Source organism: Anomalospiza imberbis, chromosome 6, assembly GCF_031753505.1.
Source record: "Anomalospiza imberbis isolate Cuckoo-Finch-1a 21T00152 chromosome 6, ASM3175350v1, whole genome shotgun sequence".
NCBI lineage: Eukaryota > Metazoa > Chordata > Aves > Passeriformes > Viduidae > Anomalospiza > Anomalospiza imberbis.
The window spans coordinates 17,646,161-17,668,883 of record NC_089686.1 but is presented as its reverse complement, the minus strand read 5'-3'; the positions used below and the strand labels follow the sequence as shown (position 1 = coordinate 17,668,883).

The 22,723-nt window shown below is 34.3% G+C and overlaps 1 protein-coding gene across 8 annotated transcripts in view; it reads right to left on the bottom strand.

The window, feature by feature from the left end:
* Positions 1–22,723, bottom strand: part of EML5 (EMAP like 5) — a 96,436-nt gene that overhangs the window by 52,516 nt on the left and 21,197 nt on the right. For all 8 annotated transcript variants that reach the window (XR_010999867.1, XM_068192662.1, XM_068192661.1 and 5 more), the window contains exons 3-13: positions 21,106–21,204; positions 20,475–20,543; positions 17,103–17,288; positions 9,695–9,830; positions 8,463–8,664; positions 7,256–7,393; positions 6,280–6,536; positions 4,109–4,321; positions 3,034–3,201; positions 1,629–1,735; positions 1,090–1,208 (exon numbers count right to left, since the gene is read on the bottom strand). Coding sequence is in view for 7 of the 8 variants with exons in the window: in XM_068192662.1 (XP_068048763.1) it covers positions 1,090–1,208; positions 1,629–1,735; positions 3,034–3,201; positions 4,109–4,321; positions 6,280–6,536; positions 7,256–7,393; positions 8,463–8,664; positions 9,695–9,830; positions 17,103–17,288; positions 20,475–20,543; positions 21,106–21,204 (1,694 nt within the window). In the remaining variant the exon portion in view is untranslated. The remainder of the gene's footprint in view (positions 1–1,089; positions 1,209–1,628; positions 1,736–3,033; positions 3,202–4,108; positions 4,322–6,279; positions 6,537–7,255; positions 7,394–8,462; positions 8,665–9,694; positions 9,831–17,102; positions 17,289–20,474; positions 20,544–21,105; positions 21,205–22,723) is intronic.

The window sequence follows — 22,723 nt, the reverse complement described above, 5'->3', positions numbered from 1 at the left end:
TATAAAGACCTTCAGATGAGAATTTGGGAGCACCAAAAAGATAAATAAAACCCTCAACTCTGTACCAAGCTTCCCAGTTATCATTATTTCCAAAGCTACTACTCAGTCTACATGTCTTCTGCAGACAAAATTGCTGATCTGAATATTAACTATTCTTAGCCAAATAATTTATTAAGCATTCCATGTGGAGCCCTACTAAAATTGTTAAAGTGCCATTATAAAGACAGAATCAGTAACTTCTCCCTGCATTTAGTTACATCTGAAAAGAAGCTGTATTCCTGCAAAGAGGTATCTTATGAAAGGAAAACTTGACTTGCAACTTTTTACTTGAATAAAGGCTTTCGTTTTGCTTTATATCAAGAGAATTTATATTTCTGATTATTACTCTAATGTAGTAACATTTAGTACCAGTTTGCTTTAAAACACCACATCTTTTTTCCAATAAAAATTCTTCACTTATGAAGAATTATGGGAAACTACTAATTCTAAAGATAAAATCATAAGATTTCAAGGATGCATCCAAACGTCATTCTGCTACTCAAACTAGCACCAAAAAAAGAATAAACTCATTTTTAACAAACTTACAAGACCTATTAAGAATTACATTTAATTCCTAAATTAAGAAAGGAACATGTAAGTCGTTTCACACTGGGTACAAACAGTTTATACTTTTTTTTTTAAATAAATCACTGCTAGAAACACCACTTTGTCCAGAACACAGTCATCTTCAACTACACAAAGTTTCCCTTCTAGCTATTAAAATCATACATCAAAGAGCACTACTGCTTTCCAGATACTGAAAAGTATGGGTCAGATTACTGAATACTTTATATAGTCACTTGTATTCAAGCAATAAGTACGAGCTGAAGCTTGAGTTCAAATTCACTTCAGAATTCATATGTAGAATTAGTGTGCTGGCATCAAAGCTTTTCATTTATTTAGTGTAAATCTATTTCTACAGATACAAATAAAAATAGCAAATCATAAAACAACAGATATAAAAGTTTTTAACCAGATTATTAAATTATAAATACCAGTCTACAAAATCAAAGTCTGCTTGTATATTTTGAAGAATCCTAGTTTTCATACCCATGAACAAAATGTAGTCTTATACTGTTCCCTGGGGCTCGCTCACGTCTCTTAGAAGCTGCACTTTTTCTTTTTTCTTTGCATTGCTCTTTAAGTTGAGGTAGATCTTCTTTGTAAACCTTTAAGAAAAAGCATACTTAAAAATTAAAAGACTCATCAGAAAAACATGTTTCTGAGAATTCAGCTGCTGTTATCACTCATGAAAATGTTATTCTGACATGACTGAAAAAAAACCCTCCAATACCTGTAGCTGGTGACAATATAATGCAGCTTGGTTTTAAATTGCATTCTAGGATTACATGTAATAATTTTTCTCTCTGTTAATATTAATATTAATGTTAATTAATATCTTACTTGTAATTATTAATTAATCATTATATTTTAATAAGCTTGATCTTTTGAATGCATCAGCTAAAAATTCTAAAGGTTTTGATCAGGTCCTGTGCCGACTCCCCAGTTCTGAGATTTCAACAGTCTTCATAAATGACCAACATAAACCCTAGGAAACTTCCAACTGCCACTAAAACTAAAATCTTTACCTGTCGACGATAGGTGATCTGTGTTTCTTGTTCAATTTCAGAGTCCAGCTCTGGAACATCAGACTGGTCTGAATCTGATTCATCACTATTAGAATCAACCAGACTCTCTGTCACCAAGAAAACAGAAATAAAAAATTAAGCAACCTAAATTGCAAGCCAGAAAGTTTAAACAAAATGCTTAAAATTTCTAATTTGATAATGAATGCTTATGTTAACTACAACATAAACTGCTAATAATTGACAGGAACAATTCTGCTGCTACATAGGAAATAAGCCATAAATATGATAATTTTGTGTGCTGGAGTGAGTTTGTTTTCATTAACTAAAATAATGTCATGAGTTTTAATGTTAGGAGGAAAGGAAAAACAAGATAATTAAATAATCAGTATAAAGCAGAAACTAAGACTTGCACAAAATTAACAACAGGTTCCAAGAGAAACTTATGTTAAAGTGAGCCACTGATTCAAGTAGAAATTCTTCAAGTAGGTTAGGGGGGAGGGAAAAAATTATAGATGGCAAAAAAGAGGAAAAATTTTTTGTGACTGCAGAGAAAAAGGGTAGTCACATAAAGTTTGGCATTTATTAAGAACCTGTTATTGTTTCCTTCTGCATTTGTCACTGACAAGTTCAGCACTGCATCTGTATTTATTTAGCTGTTTGCTGGATCCACACTGATACATATTCATCTGATCTGAGCAATTAATGGTGAAACAGCCTATTTTATTGTAACTCTATATTCTCATTTTCCCAGAGGATTCTCTAAATTCCTTTAGGAATTTCCAAGGAAGGCACTCAGTTAACTGTTTCCATTTTAGGAAACTCATGAGAATAATTGTTTAATTAGTCACTAGTGGAAACATGATCTTCATTTTTCCCCAAACACAAAACATCTATATTCTGCTTTTAAAAAAATAAATAATCAGTTATAATACTTACATTATCATCTAAATACTTCAAAATTTTAAACAAATTAGTATAAAACTGTATTTTTCTAGTGACACTTGAGCATCCAGCTGTCAATTTAGTAAAGGGTGATATATACAGAATTCTGAAATTTGTGTCAATGTTTGAACTTTTAAATTTTTTCTTTGTAAAAGAGTCACAGCAGTGAAGGTTTTTCATATCCTTGCTAGCCTGAACACACAGGTGTGATGGTTTGACCATTGGCCAAATGCCAGTGCAGAGATTTTTTTTCATCTTCACCAAAGATCAGTTAATGCCAAACCAAGACAACGGGGCACTGGCAAGTATTAAACAACTCTATCAGGTGCATCAGGCACCTGCAAAGTTTAAAGAACAACAACTGTTGTAACTGAGCAGACTGACAATTTATTTCAATACCGTCACCAAAGAATTTTACTTCTCTTTTAGCCTTCTGTTGTGTTTTTTTCAGTTAGTTCCTTACCTTGGGGTGCTATATGAAGAGTGTCCTTCAACTTGCGGTCGGGGACAAACTTCCACTGAAAGACAGAATGATCAGCTCCCCCAATGGAGACAACCCACTGGTGATCGTGCGACCATCTGACGTTTGTCACGTGAGCAGAATGACCAAGATATTTTTTAAACTTTGCTCCTAGAAAAAGAATAAAACTATCTCTCAATATTTGTGAAATAAATGTTTCAGAAGCACCTCAGAAAATCATATTAAGGAACCCATAGAAAAAATAGTGTTTAATAAAGACATTCTAATTACTATTGGTATTTTAATCAAGAGCAACATCTTTTTGCAATTTTCACAAATTTTAATATGTGTATAAGATACGTTTTTAAGTTTAGGTTCCAAAATATAATAACTTAATCAAGTCAAACACAAGAACAGAAGACATGTGATAATGCTGAATAAGTGTACCTGAGATTTAAAAAATTTCACTGTATTAATTTTATTTTACTTTTTACAAAGTAAAATTATTACTCCTACTTTGAAAAAAATACAGCTATTTAAATCATGTATATTCAATTCTGTGAAAACATCCCCATATACATGCCTGTAGCACAGGTTCCCAATGTACAGTGTCAGTGCTAAGCACTTCTAACAATTCATCTCCTCCCACATTTAGCAGTAGAACTGGTACTAGTAGTAGTACATCCAGTTAACATTTTCATGGCTACCTAACTGCAATACAGTCATTGGATAAGTTCCTGAAATGAAGTTCCTAACAGCACTCCATTATAATTAATCTTTTTAGATCAGAAAGGCTTCATTGTTTCAGAGCTGTTAGAAGAATTTCATTCTAGACATCATTCAATTTTAATGCTGGCTACAATAGCATGGATAGGTCTTAGGAAATGTCTTCAACCTTTATGTACTTAAATTAATGGTTTGGGTGTTTTTTTCAAAGACTGGTATTCCCTAATTTTTTTAAAGTCTTTTTAAAAAGAAAGTGATTTAAAAAACATTTAATTTTCCAGTCTTCTAATACATTTTTCTTGAATAGTCACAATTTAAAAACATGCATATAATTGAATTTATAAAGCACTACCTTTTCTTAGACATGGGTATCGAAAGAGCTTTACTATTCCGTAATCGTCAGCTGTAACCATAACTTGACCAATAAAATTTGCATCCACCGAATTTATATCATTTATATCGGAATATTTGGGCCAGATTCCATTCACTTCAAGGCCAGAAACACAGGTCCATGATGCCCACTGAATGCCTTTCAATTCCTCCTTGTTTGTTACTTCTTTTCCACCTAAACAAAAAATAAAGAGCCATTTGTCAATATTCGCTCATGATATTTTCAAGAATGCAACATTATAAAACAATCTCTAAAAATCAAATCCAAGTACAACAGAATTAAAAACTGACTTCTGAAATGGTCCTGATCTTGTATTGCCTATTATGACCAACAGTATCAGTAAGAAGACTTCTCAAGACTATTTAACAGAAGATCATAGGTTTGGTACTTTATAGTTTTTACTATTTCTTGGTATCTGCTTGAGACTGTGTTACTTTTAAAATTTTATCAAAAATACATGTAATCATTCTAAGATAAAGTCCATTAAAAAATTCTGTTGCTGAATGATTGTAGAAACTTGGATTATTTAGAGCAAGAACTGAAGAACTCATATCTGGCCACTGCAAATTACTAAAACCACCAATTTTGTACTTATATCCTTGTTACATCATTTCACACAAGCTCTGTCGGTAGTGAGATTGATCCAATTCCTCAAGGTAAGAGCTGAGGAACTGAGTCAGACCAAAGGCCCATTAAATAGATACTGCATCTTCTGGAAAGGCCAGAAGCCATGGGCTGGAGCAATGCAAGAGTAGTGCAAGCAAAGGTGAAAGCTGTGAGTCAGACTGAACACACACCTGCAGAAGGTGAGCAGGACAACAATCCACTTCTCAGCCTTTCAATCACTAATCCATGTAAACAATTATTAACAGTACTGTTTATATCCATAACTAAGTCCTGCAGGTCTTGTGCCAGACAACTGTAAGCTCCTTGATTCATTGTGGAATTTCAAGTGTTACACAATTTGATCATTATTTTGAAATATTTGGGAGATTCCTCTAACTCCACTGACTTTGATAAACTTTTTTTCATAAACAAGGTTCCACAGACCCACATTCTAACATATGAAGAAACTCCAGGTTGAAAGCTGTCTATATAACTTCAAATTCCTCCTCCTGTTTGTTACTGTCTAATTAACTTCTCACTATCTTTTCTTACACATCATCTGTTGCATTCAGCACACAGAATCAAAGTTGTGCATAGAATGAATTAGATGCTTCAGCAGAGAGTCATAAAAAGCATAAAGAATCTGTGAATAATGTACAGTGCAAAGCATAATTCTTGCCTAAGAATGAGGTGACATTATAAAAAGTGGTGATAATACACAGTCACTACAAATAGAAATACTACAAAGATGAGTGGGAAGAATACAGAACATTATGTAAAGAGTGTATGCAACAGACAGAAGTCAAGCCCTGGGATAAATACTGCCATTGGCATATATTAATAAGGACTACTTAAATTTCAAGCTTTAAGATAGCAATATGTGCATATGTGGTCTACAGAGGGAACTACCTTGACAGAAATTATTTCAAGACTATGGGACACTTCCGTCAAATTTACAAGAAAATTGTCTTGTAAACACTTGCAATAATGGGGTTATCACAAAGTTCCTCACTGTAAAAGCTCTTTTAAGTTGAATTCCTCTGTCTGCTGCATAGCTCTAGACAACCAAATGCCTCTTCTGAGCTGCAATGTACTGATTATTCCACACATTTTAAAAACCATTCAGTGCATTCAAATGATAATTTTCTTGATATCTAAGCTCCATAAGAACAAAGCCATTAAGAGATTGGAAAATTTAATTTAAATGCTGCATTTTAATTTTTAAAAAAACCTGGGAGAAAAGATTTATTTTTGAGAAACAAAATAAATTATAAGGCAGTATGTCTAGTATAAAAATATATGTTGGAAATGAGACTAAACATATAAGGGTAAAAATATTTCAGGAACTTTGCCAGAAAAATGCTGTACTTACTCAAATGTGGCAAATAATTTTATGAACTTACAAAAACCTTCATCTATACCCCCATGCTTTGAACCTGGATTTACATTTGGCTTTTTTTACAAAACCACTACATGTTATTTCTGTTACAAGTAACAAATAGCATGAAGGCAACCCAGAATCTTACCTGGCATTCTGTAAAAAAGTCTCTTTCCATTGCCATCATTGGTCTGTAAGTATTTACTGTCTGAAGACCAGTCCATATGCGTGATGAAGCTTAAGGATCCAATACATTCCCCAACTTTCTTGTATCGCTGAACAACGCCATATATATCCACAGAGCTGTCATTGGAACCAACAGCTAGGAAATTCCCATCTGGAGAATATTTGAGCTCATGAATAGCTTCTTTCCTGTCTTTGATATGAACAACCTCAGTCATATCTCTGTAGTATGAAAGAAAGCATGTCATAAGTAGAGAAGAGCCTCATAACACTGTCAAGTTCCCAGTCTAAAAAACGAACAAGATTGTGAAATTATATATTGAACCTAGCTATCCTGTGTGCAAAGTCAGTGCTGCTGTTTTTAGAGTTGGTTAGGGCTTCAGGGAGAAAAAAAAGGAAGGAAACGGTGACACAAGAAGGTGCTTCACTGGGCTGAAGGAGAGTGAAAGAAAGGAACCCTTCAAGCTGGGTCGACAAGAAAACTTCATCAGGTAGATTATGAGATTTTTATTCACCCATAGAAGTGAAACTTCACTGACATGAAACACAAATCTCATTTTCCCTTTAAAACTGTGGGATCACAGCAGCACAGGGCAGTACTCATTTTGTATGCATGATGTGCTGACAGCAGAATTCCAACACATAGAAACAATTTACGAATTAATAAAAATTTATTTCTTAGAAATTCAAAGATAACTCATAAATCTAAAACCTACAGCAAAACATATCCTAGAACACTGCCTCTCTCTGCAAATAGACCAGATAGTCTATGCAAATAGTATACTTTTTCAAATGGTTTGTTATACAACAACATGAACATACCTAGCACTCATTTAAAAAATCTGAGCACCCTCCACAATTTAAAACACAAGTGACCACATGCATGGCCAGAAGAGATCAAAATATTAATAACATATCTATTTTTAAGTTTTGTAACATACCTGACTCGAAGCACAGTGAAAGAGCCATCCTTCATTCCAAGAGCAAGATGGATTCCATCAGTACTAACTGCAGCACAGCGAATGGGCTCCTCCATGTTGCACCGGGCAATCAGAGCGTGGTCTATTAAACTCCAGATTCTAAAATAAAGTAATTATTTCAAATGAAAATGGGAGTGCAGCTTTGTCACAGACAAGATGAAGCCCTCAATTTCTGCACAATATTGGACATGGCAGTGACCTTATTTGAAAATAATTTTCCACAAGGAAAATCGAAAACATAAGTGTGAATTATGCATACAGCAATAAATATTTTTATATTTTAAAAGGTGGGAATATCTCTAATGATAAAATGTGGGGAGAGATTAATTTTGATTTTCTGAATATAAAAAATTATAACATATGAAAACACATACTTTTAGACTATTCCTGCAAAAACTCCACTACTTTGCTAATAATTTTCGTCAGAAACATTAAATAACAATTAAAGACTTTGATCAGTATAAACAACTATTACTATTAAAAAGTCATTATTAATAACTCCTTATAACTAAGAATATTCAAATATGTGAGTTTTTATAACAAGGTAGATGACATCTATTATGTACAGTATTATCTGGAATTTGAGAGTAATAATTATATTAATAATTGAATTATTTGTTTGCTTAACTGTGTTGCACTTAAGATATTTAACTTAAAAGAAAGAAAAGGTGGTTTTGACAAAAAAAATAGAGATGAACATGTAAGAGGGAGTAATTTAGTGGGCTTTCTGAGCATTTATACTCTGTTTACAATGCATGGACTAGGTTTGATTAAATTCACACATTAAAAGTTTATTTGCAGCATTTGGAAAAGTAAATATGGTGAGAGTAAAATGTGCAAGTTTTTATCACAGGTTTTTTTCATCACAAGCTGTGCATGCTTAACATAACTCCTGAAAAGGAAAGACTTAAAGGATACTTACCTCTGAGTGCTCAATGTTAGCCTAAACAAAATGTTTTCAAATTTCATGTATGGGGGGTTTTGGGAAATACACACTTCCAATGTATTTTATTACTGAAGAGCACTCATTTCCTGCATAACTTAACTGTAGGAGTACATCAATGCCACATTTTACTAGCTTTCAAGTGCGTACATTTCAATTAGGTCGCCTACAAAATGAGTTGATTGTCTAAAACTTATGCAGTTTAACACAGAAGCAAAATTTAACCTGACTGATCGATCATCGCTTCCAGTCATGGCCAGGGGTTTTGTAGGATGGACAGCCAAAGCCCACAGCTCTCCTTCACAGTGCCCCTGCATTATCAGGAAAGGCTTATTACGCTCATGCACCACAATTTCAAAAATTTCACTATCTTGTGTCCCAACGAGTATATGGTCTCCTCTCCAGCAAACACTCCTTACAGAGAGACCTGTAGAAGAGATTGTTACTTAGAGATACATCCTCAGAACTTGTAAAACAAAGGTAAAGTAGCAAAAGACAAAGCATAAAAGCAAGAAAATGACAAGAAGTATCCATATCCCTTCTCTTATTCCTGGATTTACTTCTTTTACTCTTTTTATCTGTTTCATAGATAGTGGCATACTTGCCCTTGGAACATAAACTTTTTCATGACTACTTGGAGGATATATATAGAGTATACCAAGAGGTAAGACAGTGGAGTAGCAGAAAATGCAATTAAGAAAACGAGCAAGAGGACAGGTCATAGAGACAATCCTCAGAAGTATATTAAAAACAATCTTGGTGGCAATGCCATGTCAATTACACCATACAAAGACTTCAGTTATAATCAGTTATGTACTGACCCTGAGTGTCTCATTGCTATCAGACATTCTAGCACATTTTCAAATCCTTTTCAAGATATTAGAAAATAACAAAAGTGACTGGGGGTGAAGCAAACCAAATGCCAACAAAAGCAATATTGTAAGTGACACTAGTGCTTCAGTACATGCTTGTACTCTTATCCTAAATCATTACAGCAACAAGATATGAAACACTCTATGTAAAGTTTTAGCACGACATGAAATGTAACTGAAGTCATATTTACAAGTAAGCAGTGTTCTAAGTTTCACGAAACTGCAGATAACATCCATATAGTTTTAATAAAAATTTGGATAACTAGCAAATGAAATTGTTGTACTCCATTGTTTTACGCTGTAGATCTCACTGCCTCAAATTCTCTTAAAGCATTACTGTTCCTTGTTAAAATCTGCTGTGCATTAAGAAATTAAATCTGTGTCTACATCCTCATCATATGTACTGCTTGTAAAAGTAACTGTGACATTCATACTAGTGGGCATGATCTATTCTATTTCTAGCAAATAGTTCATGGTAACATACATAAATCAACACTTTGGGTTTTAAAGTCTTTTCTTGTTCAAAACACTGATAAATTTCCTATCTTATTGGTATATTGACATATTCAGCAAAATTCTCTTTACCTTTATACCCCTGGTCTGTTTCCCTGAGATCAATCACAGTAATTGGTTTAAAATTTAAGTCCCACAAGCGAACACAGCCATCCCTGCCACCAGTGGCAAACCCCTCTTCACATGCATTCATGCTGAAAATTCCTGCCTAAAGAGAGAAGAAAGTTACTTTTAACAACATACACAGATTGTAGAAAATCAGTATGCAACTAATACAAACTTCAAACATGAGAAATACAGAAACAGAAGCTAACTCAAAACAAGCAGAATTAACCACAAGTGATAAACAGAAAGTGAATTGCTGTAAGAATGCTTTCCTTCTGATGATGATCATCATAGTGGTGCTGCTTCTCATCCCTAGAAAGAGCTTAGTTTCATATCCTCTTGCCTTAGGACCTGGTCCAACTCTAATAAATGTCAGCATGAAGATTTCCCATGATCTCTATTAGGCTTGCTTTAGGGCCCTTGTTGCTAGTACTCAGCTGTTATAAAACAAGGCAAAAAAATCTGGGATTTTTTTTATTTTTTAAACCAAGGAAGATTGATTTAAAATGTAAGTTTAGATATAAAACTTAAGAAAAGCAATGATCATGCTACACCATTGAACATTTAATATAAAATCTTGTTTTAAAAGGCAAACATCAGGAAACAAAATCTAACCCATTTTCTTCAACTCATTTGATACATGTTTTCTTCAGGATAACAAATAGGCAAAGATGATACATGTAGCATTAAAATAAAGATACTATAGCCACATAGCCACTATATTTGATTTAACATAATACATATCTAAATGGCATACACACTAATGGGTTTTTTTTAATTACCTACACAACTCACTGGCCTTATGTTCAGAAAGGACTCACACACTTCAGTAAGCAAAGCTACTGAAAGGGCAACTTTAGCTGGTAAGCCCATGAGAAGTTAAAAAAATTGCTTTATATTTATCTTAAGTATGTAATATTCAGCTATGACAAAAGTAAACAGGAGAGCATTAGAAACAATGATAGAGAAAATCTGTCTCTAATTCCTGTCCAAAAGAAAGTAGACCAGGCAATAATATATACATATCTTCTATAATATTGGTCTGAAATTTCCGTTTTGTAAAGAAGCAAAGTTCCAAAAGTTCTTTAGATAGGGTCTGGATTTTATAGTAATGAAGCACATTAACTGCAAAAATGAAATCAATTTGCAAAGGAGAGATTGACTTTTGGGAGAAAAAAAGCTGTATACTCACAGAACAAATTAGGATACAATTTGACTTGTGAGAATTCTGGAGTACTCATGACTATTATCTCCTAGCAATATGCTTTCTCTTCTTAAATTACAACAAAGAAAAATATCATAATGGACTGGTCATAATGAAATATGGATTGTGCTTGCTTCTCTAGCATCAGGGAACAAGGATATAATTTTTCATGTTACAAAAAAGAGAAATCTCTCAGCTTTCACCAAAAAAAAAAAAAAAAGAAGCCTACTAGAATGTCAAATGACAATGAAAACGGAAAGACTTGGGTGACAGAAGTTGACATGTCCATTCTCAAGGAAGAGACATTTATGACAAGCCACAAGTTCAGGAGCAGTACATGTCTAAACAGAAATGTAGTGGAATTTTTAAGTCATAAGCAGAGTAGAAGGCTAGCTCTCATTATCTCTAATGTCCTGAAAATCCTCTGTTTCCTTAGGAGCCTAGAGTTTTTGAAAACACAGCACAAAGTGTATTTGTTTTTCTCCATGCATGTCTATCAATTTTACTGCATTAAGCTTTACTATTGTGAGAAGTCTTATGAGGAGCACCTGAGGGACCTGGGGGTGTTTAGCCTGCAGAAAAGGAGGCTCAGGGGAGACCTTATCACCCTCTACAACAGCCTGATATGAGGCTGTAGCCAGGTGGGGGTTGGTCTCTTCTTCCAGGTAACAAGTGACAGGATGAGAGCAAATGGCTTCAAGTTGCACCAGAGAAGGTTTAGATTGAATACTAGTAAAAATTTCTTCACTAAAAAGGTTATCAGGTATTGGAACAGGCTGCCCAGGGAAGTCCTAGAGGGATAATCCCGAGAAGTATTCAAAAACAGGTGGAATGTGGCACTTGTGGATAGGGTTTAGTGGTGAACACAGCAGTGCCAGGTTAACAATTGGACTCAAATCTTGGAGGCCTTCTCCAGCCTTAGTGATTCTATGATTCTAGGTGCCATGGAATAAATAAAAATCTAGAGGAATTTCAGCTTATTTTGTAGTATATGCTGAATTCTGTCCAAGTTTAAGTCTTTTAACGCTCTTTTTGGAATGCAATCTTGATAATAGTATTATTTTCTTTTCTCTAATTAACTCTTTCCAAAATCCATTATTTAATTAGTCGGTATTAAAAAAAATAATCAGACATTTGGCAATGTGAGAGCTGGAGGAATGCTCTGAAGATAAGATCAAGTGGATCCAGAATTAATCTGTTTTCCATTCCACAGAATATCCTTATCTTGTAAAGGACATAGTGGTTGTCAAGGAGATTTGGCAGATGTGCTTGCTCAATCTCTTGAAATGCAATAGGACACTGATTTCAGTCTTTATGCCACTGGAGTAAGAGAACAAGATGAAAACTATAAAAATGCCCCTCATTAATGGGGACTGTAAGTATCTAATGGAAAAAGCTGAGCTTTGCTACATTTCATACAATTGTTAGGCTCACACTTAAAGGGGAAAGGACAGGTTCTTTACTGAGGTAGCTTGGCCAGTAAATCCTCTACTAAATCCTTCCTTTTAAAAACTGACAAGATTGTTAATGCAAATCAACTTTGGAGTCTTCATGCTTCTTTAATCCTTAAGTCTGAAACTGTCATCAACATAATTTGACTCTTGATGGTTAAAAACCCTCTAGTAGTAATGAAAGGCAAACAATTGCACTGACTTTGTTAGATCCAACTGAATGTGAGCCACAAAGACTGTGCTCTGAATGAAAATAAAGGTGTAAATCAAAGACTTCCATCTTGAAACTTATGAAGCTTGGCATACAGACTGCATTCTTCTTTTACAAATTCTTCATTGCACTTCCTAATGAACAGGAGAATTCTGGAAATAATATCTCAAATCTATCAACATTTTCTCAGAATGCTGGATATTTCCTGTTTTTCCAACATAACCACCTGGTACCACATCTGTGTTCCCTCAAATTCAAGAAAAAAAAAAATAGTTGAATGAGAGCAAATAAAAAAATAAATGCCCAGATCTACCAGAAATTATAGTTCAAAGCTGGAGAAGTACAAGAAGAATTTGATAAAGATGATCCCTCCTGCAAGAATACTTAGCCACTACTTGAATCCAAGAAGTTTCCAATACTGAAGCAGTTTATGGTTTTCTACTGCTGCTGGACCAATCTTGCCCCCAGTGTGCAAAAATCAAGTGTCAGTTTATCTAAATGCAGTTGTTTGTTTAAAATCCACCACTCTGACTATGCAGTTCCTAAAACACATGATGGCTGCAGCTAGCTATAATTAGGACCAAGCTTGGAAGATGATATGGAAACTGAGGAGCTGACTACTGACTACTACTGAGCAACGTGGAGAACAGAGACACTATTCCAACACAAAAACAACTCCAGTGCCTCCTTTTTACTCCCAACTACACTACAGGACACAGAAATGTAAAGCAACACCCACGCTGGGCACTCACCCTGAGACACTGTCTCTTCCAATACATACTGCACAGTAAGGAAACAGATTGCAAACATTTAAGATAGGTGTCAGTGAGGTTACAGAGGACACTGCTGTGAAATGTGATCTTCCTGTCTAACAAATCATCCAGGAAACAGTTTAAAAATGTGCATATTACTATAAAAATGTAATGTAGTTGTCCATATACCCGCCTTTGGCTAAAATAAGTGAACAGTTGCCTTTGAAACCAATGACTAGTCTAAGCAGCAGGAGAAAATACTGCATGACTTAATGTGTTGGTACATGATACCAGTTTAAAACCATTCATTTAAGTTCATTATATTGTTTCCATCTATATTTAATTAGTATCCAGCCAACTGACATAGGCGTGCAATGGTTTTAACAGAGTGCCTGTTATTTAACCTCAAGCTTGTTATTTAACCTCAGTTTCTGACATCAATCCACACAACTTTAATGTGTACCTCTGAAAGACTATCTCAAAATTAATTATTCATCTGCTGAGAAAGCATCTTATGTAAATTTACTATGCAAGGCAAAAGCATAGCACACAAGAATCTTCAAAACATACGGTGTTTTAACTAAGCATACAATTTTGTTTTAAAATCCAAGTCACATCTTGTATATATCTTAATAGTCATGGACTACCTTGAATTTAGAACATATAAAGTGGTAAGTGGAAGATTCTATAATCTGTTCTTTGCACTGGTACACAAATGAGACAACTATTTTTTTATTATTATTATTAGTCAAGGTATTTATTAACTTTCCAGAGCCAGATCCATCACCTACAAAAAACCTCATTGAGTATTACCATTGCCAGTGAATTTACACATGCTTTCATGTTATTGTTTTCTTTCTCCCCTTTAAAATTTTCATTACTAGGATTATTATTTAGGAGACAAATCTAGAATTGAAGTTTCTCATTGTTATCCATTGTTCCCTGCACATGAACTCTGTGGCTTTACTCCTAAACCCTGCTCATTTCCATATTTTCCTACCTTTCATTCCTACTTCTATTTTAAGTGAACTCCCTAAACATCTTTCAACTCTTAACTTATGTGCTTTCAACTTTTTGTTTCGACTCAAACTCAGATAGAAATCTGCAGGAAACTCTACTTTTCTCTCTGTTAGTATTGCTATGACAGAAAACAGATAATCTGCCTGAATGAAGAATTCTTATTTTGCTAGTTAGTGTTAAAATTGCTATCTGTTTCTTTGGTTGCTCATACTGGGAGACCATGCCTTATTTTTCACATTGAACTATTCTTAAAATGAAAAGTGTCTTTTCAGCTATGGCAACCACAACAAAGAGAACCAACCTTTGAAAAGAACAGGTTTTCTATATTAATGCAGACAATGTCTTAATAATAACTTAATAAATCTGAGGTTGGGCTATTTCTCCACATCACTGACATGCTTTAGAAACTGTTTTCCAGTATTTCAGATATCTGCTGTTTATGTGGCAAGAAAAGAATGGTATTTATGCAAATAATGAGACATCTTCCTTCAGTAAGATTACAGTTTACATCACACCTGTTGAGGAGTAATGAGGCAGGATGATGAACAGGTATACAGGGATGGCAATTCCAACACTAGCACACTGAAGAGAAATTTGTATCAATTCCTTACTACCTGCACACTGTCCCTTCAACAATATATACACACCATAAATCTTGTTTGCACTTCCATTTCCTTTGGACAAGAAGGACATAATTTATCACGTATAAAATAAAGTACATTAATTTATTAACTTAAGTAGCCATAAAATATCATGATAATATTTTAGTATGGCCGAAGAGACACTATAATTTCAAGTTTCTATATGTTGAGCTTAGAGTAGTCTGTCAGTATTATCCTTTAAGGTAATTTTTAATTGTAAAACAAGGTTTCATTTTGTTGAAAAAAAGTTTCCATATTTTATTGGGTTTTTCCCCTAAAATCCATGAGACTTGTAATGACTCTAATCTCCTGTAAAAATGAATTTCAAAGACATGAACTAGTGTTCCTACCTAATTTTCATAATTGCAAAGTACAAGTCCATTGAGCCTAGATGACAGAGGCAAAAATAGAAGGCTAGATGAGACCTACTCCAAGGTCACCTGAGCTCTGTCCATTGATGTTACTGAAGATAAGGACGCTACTGCACTTCAAATTTGATCTTATGGTCAACTCAGAACTGACACAGCACATAAGGGAATGGAGCAACAAGCTCTCATCATCTTATGTTTTCAGTTGGCATTTCATACTTAAACAGCTGAAAAGCATTGCATTATTCTGAGAAATAAACTGTTGCAAGTCTAAATAGTCCAAGTAACAAGTTAATATGCAGGACAGCTGTCTCCAACAGCACCAACAGGATAGGAGAATATTTTGGCATCAGTTTTCAACAGGAGAAAGTACACTCTTTCCTCTGGGAATCGAGGTCTGCATATGCAATGTCCAGTCATCTCAGGAAAACACAGAAAACAGCAGAACGCTATTGAACACATATTATGAAGACTGAAACTAGATCTGAAGTTAGAGAGCAAGCATAACTCCACACCATAAATACCCCCTCATACTTCCTGATTCATAATTTGGGCCCTCTTGAATATATTTTATATTTCTACAGATGCATACAGGACAGTATGCTTGTCTGGGTTTATCTGCAATTTTTTTATTTATATATACATACACTTCTATGTAGATAAAGAAATCTCAAATGCAAAATATAGTCTGGGATACATTTAACACACAGATGTTCTTCATAACTTTATCTTTGTTCATAACCAGAGACAGTGTCGTTATACAACTGGCAGAATAAGCACTCCAATCACTTTTGAATTATTAGTTCATTCAACAAGCCACAATCATCCTGAATGTATATTTCTAAATCTTTGGTAAACCAAGAGTCTGCTTACCACAACCGACTGCAACCTCTCCCACACACATAACATTCATCGCTTTGTCCCCTCCACTCTACCTGATTAAATCAAAGAGTTACTCTTATACTTCAGTTACAAATGTCAGGCCACCCAGTCGAACAGGCCAGTTAAAACAAACACATTCTTACAAGCAAGAATCATTAACTGTTATTAATTTTTATCTACAATTTTGAAGCTGCAATATCAGAACTCATATGCTTGTTTTTTTCATACCATGGTTAATTGCTAAGATTGGAACTTCAAATATTATCAAGAAGGTACAATGCTTTTCAAAACATGAATTAACATTCAACCAGCAAATCATACAGCTTCATAAAGTGACCTTAGCAGTTTCATGCTTCGTAGGTTAAATCAACCAGAAACTGGTTGGCTTTGTTTTTAAGTGATACTTGGACAATTAGAAGACAGATTCTGCATATTAACAAATGAGAGGTAATAAGGATTTTCACAATTTAGTATGCACAAATCAGAATGCAAACCAAAAAGTGGGTTTTTTTGCTCCTTACTTTAATCACAAACCTATATGCTTTAAAATAACATGGAAAATGTAATTAAAACCTACATAGCAAAATTATAACTACTTTATATTCATATAAAACATTTTAATTAATAGAAGATATTACCAAGCACTTCGGAAAATTTTTGTTAAACTTTCACTGACATGACTTCACTTTTCAAATCTGTATACTGTTCTAAAAAAATGTTCCAATATGACATCCTGAGTATGACTGAAACCATTTAGAAACACAGACAAGGTGACCTCGCGTTGCTTTTTCCAGCTTTCCAGAAATCTACTTAACATTCAGTATTAATTTAGAAAGAGATACTTACAGCATGTGCTCCCTGTATTGTCCGTACAAGGTTGATTCCTTTCCATACATAAATATCTCCGTTCAGCGCACCGGAATACGTCACTTCGTCCCTTGCACAGGCGAGGCACAAGATAGTCTGGAGATCACCGGTCTTGCCAAAGACACCACGTTTTGGTGTCAAGGAATTGCCACACAAGCTCCAGAACTGCAACATGAAGTGATTTAGAAATGGCTATTTTGCTAGTATCTTATAATTTAATATGTGTATCTGAAAGAGAAGTACCTTGCTTGCAAAAGACATCACCATTCACCCCCTTTTCCATGATTTAGTTCTCCAGTTTAACAATGTTTTATGTTATTAACCAACTTTATCTTTCCATGAAATAAATCATCATAACAGAGTAGTTGGGAAGGAATTTTGGGATATAAGTATTAAAGTAAACTAAAATTCTTTCAAATAATAATTTGTGAGTAAATTGTATTTTCAGTTATTTTTGAAAAGTATTTAATAATAGAATTATCTGTCTTTAATGTAAGACTTTTATGCTGAAAATGGTGCACTTGTACTTTATGTTACTTAATACATTTAAAGATGCCACCTAAGCATGCAGATTTCTGATAAGACTCTATTTGCTCTGTTTGAAGGCAGCTGGTTTTGTTGTAGATGTATTTCTCATCAGAACCGTGGATCATATGGAGTAGCCATCTGAGGCAGAGATTTTTAAGAACTTTCTAACAAACCATTTGTGTGTAATTGCAGCAATCACACGAGTGTGAATTCCCTCCTAGGTCACCCAACATGTACCAATGAATCCTGAACTAAAGTCATGCAAAGTCTCTTGTCAGAGTACAATACTTGCCAACTAAGTCTCCAGATAAATACCGTTGTTTCTGAGATCTCTGCAAACAAGAAGCACTTGCATATTCCTTTCAAATCCTCCTGTCCAAACATGTAAATGTGCACTGGAAAGTGAAGCTGCTGAAGTAATCCAATGCAAAACATGAAAGCATCACTGCTGACAGGTTACTCTTACATTGTCTCAGCGTACAGTTTCCTGCATATGTGTTTAGGGAACTGTATTTCACAGCAAGGCACTCTGTTACCAATAATCAATTCAAAATTCTGAGCAGACTTCAGTTAATATGGGATAATGTAAGAAGTTATCACGAATAGATTTTTGTACCTGCAATACTGTAACTCAGAAATAAGCAGAAATAACCATTACTGATTAGAGTAACTAGTACTGATTAGACAAATCCCAGTATCTTAAGTAGTTGTGCTGGTTTGGGCTGGGAGAGTTAATTTTCTTCACAATGGCTGGTATGGAGCTGTGTTTTGGATTTGGCTGAACACAGTGTTTATAATACAGAGATGCTTTGGTTATTGCTGAGCACAGCTTGCACAGCACAGCTCTTCTGCTTACCTACTGCAATACTGGTGAGGAAGTAGGGGGTGCATGGGAGGCTGGGAGAGGTGTCCCCAACTGACCAAAGGGATATTCCAGATTGAATGGCATCATGCTCAGTATATAAAGTGAGAGGAAGATGTGGGGGGAGTATTTGAGGTGAAGGAGTTTGTCTTCCCAAGTCACCTTTATGTGTGCTCTTGTGGAGCTGGCTGAACACCTGCCTGTCTCTGGGAAGCAATGAATGAAATCCTTGGTGAGCTTTGCTTCCATGGGCAGGTTTTGCTTTCTCTATTAAACTATCTTTACCTCAACCCATGAGTTTTCCAGCTTTTACCCTTCCAATTCTCTCCCCAATCCTGCTAGTGGTGCAGTAAGTGAGTACCTGGTTGGGGCTTAGCGGCTGGCTGGGGTGAAACCGTGACAGTAGTATTTTTAACTAAAGTACAGATTTCAAGACATAGACCATGTTGTTGCTTGAGAAGCAACTACACAGTCACTGCATAAATTGAGCACCTAGCTCCAATGGGAAAGCAGGTGATGTGTCTAAGAAAAGTAATTCTTCAGTATCAGTTCACATGGAATTATCTACATAACTTACGTACTATTACAATTTGCATAAAATATCATCTGAGAAAAAATAAAATAGTATTAAAAACATGCAAGTAATTCTTGATATCTGAAAGGACAAGAAGGTGTGGTTTAAAAAAAAACCACTCATCAACAAAAACCTCTTGCCTGAACCAAATGCCTAAATACCTCTAGAATTCTGATTTTCCATATTGTTTTCCCAGAGGAAACGCAATTATTTTTGAAGTTATATTGCTATTTAGAAAGGCATTGTAGAGCCTTAAAAGTTGCTCAAACTTTTGCTTATATAAATAGATATGTTTTGACATTATAAAGCCATCTTAAATATACTAAATCACTGGTGGCAAATATTAGGTTACTATTGGCATAAAGGTCCTCTTAGAGAAGTAGAAAAAAAAAGATCATTATTAAACAAGTTCATGGAATTCTGTAACTTGCATGCTAAACACTTGCATGCCAAAACAGACTTATGCAATCTAGCCAACAGATTTAAGACTTTTTCCAGTAGGCCATTAATACATATTACTCTACAAGTTCATTGTATAAAAAGCAACATTTTCCCCACCGTGGGATCCTACAAACAACAGGAACACAGAACTTTCAAGCTGCCAACTACTGCTGTTATTTGGTAACACAGAAAACCATGCACGAGAGAAGACAGTGACTTTTAAGTGATGTGAAACATGGTTCCTAATCATTGATAATCCTGATGACAAAGTTAAACCTGAAAAAAAAGTTCTTTCTGCACAGAATTTGCTACATGGATCAAACAGAGCATGCTTGAAAAGTACATGAATTGTCCAAATTATGAATCCTGTAACAGGTACAGAATGCTCCAAATGACAGAGGTACGAATACAATCAGGGAAAAGAATTACAAGAAAGGAAAATGCTGCTTCTCTTCCTTTCTCTTCCACTGTCTCCCAACTCTCTCTTTAAATGGTAAGAAATGGATTTTGAATTAATTTCACCTCTGAAGTGCAGCATTGTCCAAGATTCAGAAACTTGAGTACCTGGAGTCACCTAAAATGTGTGCATCCTGCCTTATACTACTTTCAATTTCAAACAGTGTGTTTTAGAGAAACTAAATTTTAAATTATATTACAGTCATTACATACAATGCTACTAACAACTGTTTCATTCCTACTACATTACTTCTGCCAGGGCATGAAGTCTTTGAGCAGAGAGGGTCTGTTTTTCACTAGACAGATCTTTTAACATATCTAGTGTAGTCAGGTGTGATTCACGATTGCAGTTCTAAGAACTAATATTGTTCCTACATAAGACTTTCCACATTATCATTCTATAGTCCTTTTAGATTCTATTTTTATACATTTTATAGAGCATATATTACTTAAGCTTAAATATTTTATGAATGAAGAGTTATTTCATTACCTTGATGTGTTTTACACCACAGCTGACAAGCTTGTTTGGCTGGTATAAATCCCAAGAAATATCAAATATCTGCACAAAAAAAAAAAAGGGTGTCAATAGAGATGGCTTTTCTAGCACAGGACAGTTAAAGCAGTAAAAACTTCTAGCAAACTAACAGGGAGTCTGAAATGCTTTTAATGGATCTATTAGAAAGACTTTCTTATCCTCTCATTCCATACTGAAATTTCAGTATATACCCAATATAATTCTGTCCTTTTTTCCCCTAGAGTAATTAAAACACATGATAAAACAGCATTAAGGTTCATTTACAGACTAGAAAAATTTAAGCAATTATTTGCATTTTGATTTCCCATATGGGGATTATGGTCTAAGTACATTAATTCTGCACTTCTCCTATATGTTTTCAGTCTCAACAAACCATATACAAATAAATATTGAGTTACACATTTTATTCTAGAAATAAATGCACACATCTAAAAAATTTTCATGTCTTTAGGCGTATCAACCTTTAGGCAAATTCAGTTTCTAAAACAAATTGGGTTTTGTTCAGACAAAGGTCTAGCACGTATACACAGACACGGTTTAACGAACTAAAATGACATTGATGCTCAGACTATTTAGTTGTACTTACTCTGTCTGTATGACCAGGAGCCATTGATAACAATTTTCCTTTTCTCCAGTCCCATACACAAACTGTGTTTTTCGAATCCAAACCAACCGAGACCAAACGCTAAAAGTGTCCAAATTAAACAATAAAAATAACTCAATATATTAATGAAATCTAAAGTCATTATTTTGAATGACTTACAAAAAACGTGTAACATATTTGAGATAGAAGCAATAGCTCCATTTTGATATAGAAGAAAACATAAGCTATATCTTACACCAAAGCTTACATAGATGCATCTTTTCAGGTACAACATTATGGCCATAAAGATCTTCTTAGATAACAATGCATTTCTGATCAATCAAGTTTAATCTATATATATATATATATATAATTATACATAGCACACATGGCAAGCTGTGGTCAGGAGACATTTGCAAAAAAGGAATAATCACTGAGCTTAATGAAACGGTATGTGTTTACCTTTAATTACATGTAACTTGAAGAATTTAGGATTTATTTTCTAAGTCAAGAGATACAAAAAAAAAATATTTTCTTCGATCTTCTTGAAAAGAAATGAAAGACCAAAAACAATTAATCACTTTAAAAGTCTTTTGTTTGATTCTTCAAGACACATATGAGAAAATATTTCTTTCCAAATCCTTTCTCAAACCAGAATTAAAAAAGCCCCAAACATAATTTCATTAAGTCTTTATTATTCAGAAAGAGCTTGAAGCCCATTTACACTGTAAAAAAAGGATGGACAAAAAGATTATTCAAAAAAAAACAAGAAAAATAAAATTTTGAGCTCTTCCTGTGTTTTGCAGCCTGTCTTGTCTTGATTGTGAAGACACCTTGCACAGATTTCTTGACACAAATCATTGACTAAATCAGCCACTTGTATTCTATCTGTTAACCAGTCAAAATGCTATTTTTCCTATAGAAATTCTCAACAGAAAGAGTAACAGGATTGAATTTAAAAAAAGCTGAATGACAATTAGTATTTTTGTTCCATTTTTGCATGAATTGTGCCATCTTGACATTGATATATGGAATTTTTTCAAATCTTTTGGGCAAAGATTTTCACTGTTCAGCAGTTAATACTTATGCACATTAAAGACAAATTTAGCTTCAATTTCTACATTTATTATCCAGTGAGTTTGTAAAAGCAAAAACAAACTCCAAACTTGAATTGTAATCTTTTTTCCCAAAGCCAGAAACCTATTCCAAATAACATAATTCCTTTACTGTCTGAAAAACTCCAAGATTACAAGAAGAAAAATAAACAAGTTAAATACAAATTCTACCCATGCTTCCTATTTATTAATACTACAAAATCTAACCTTTCTATTCCATCTTTGAAAAGTCTGGGTATTTCAATCCTAATTTGATGTGTCTTGACCTTAAATTATGAAGGCTATTCAAGTGAGGGAGTGACACAAGTTTACACAAGAACAATGTAGAGAAAAGATATTATTGTGAAGTAGAAATGATATTCTAGAAAGAAGCTGACTCTAGAAGCTGACTACCTAGACAGTGAGAGGTCATTTCAACAGACTCAGAACTTTTCTACAACAATTACAACATGTTTTAACAGAAACAAGTTACACGTAGGCTTTCCTCTTGTATTCTAGAGGAAACA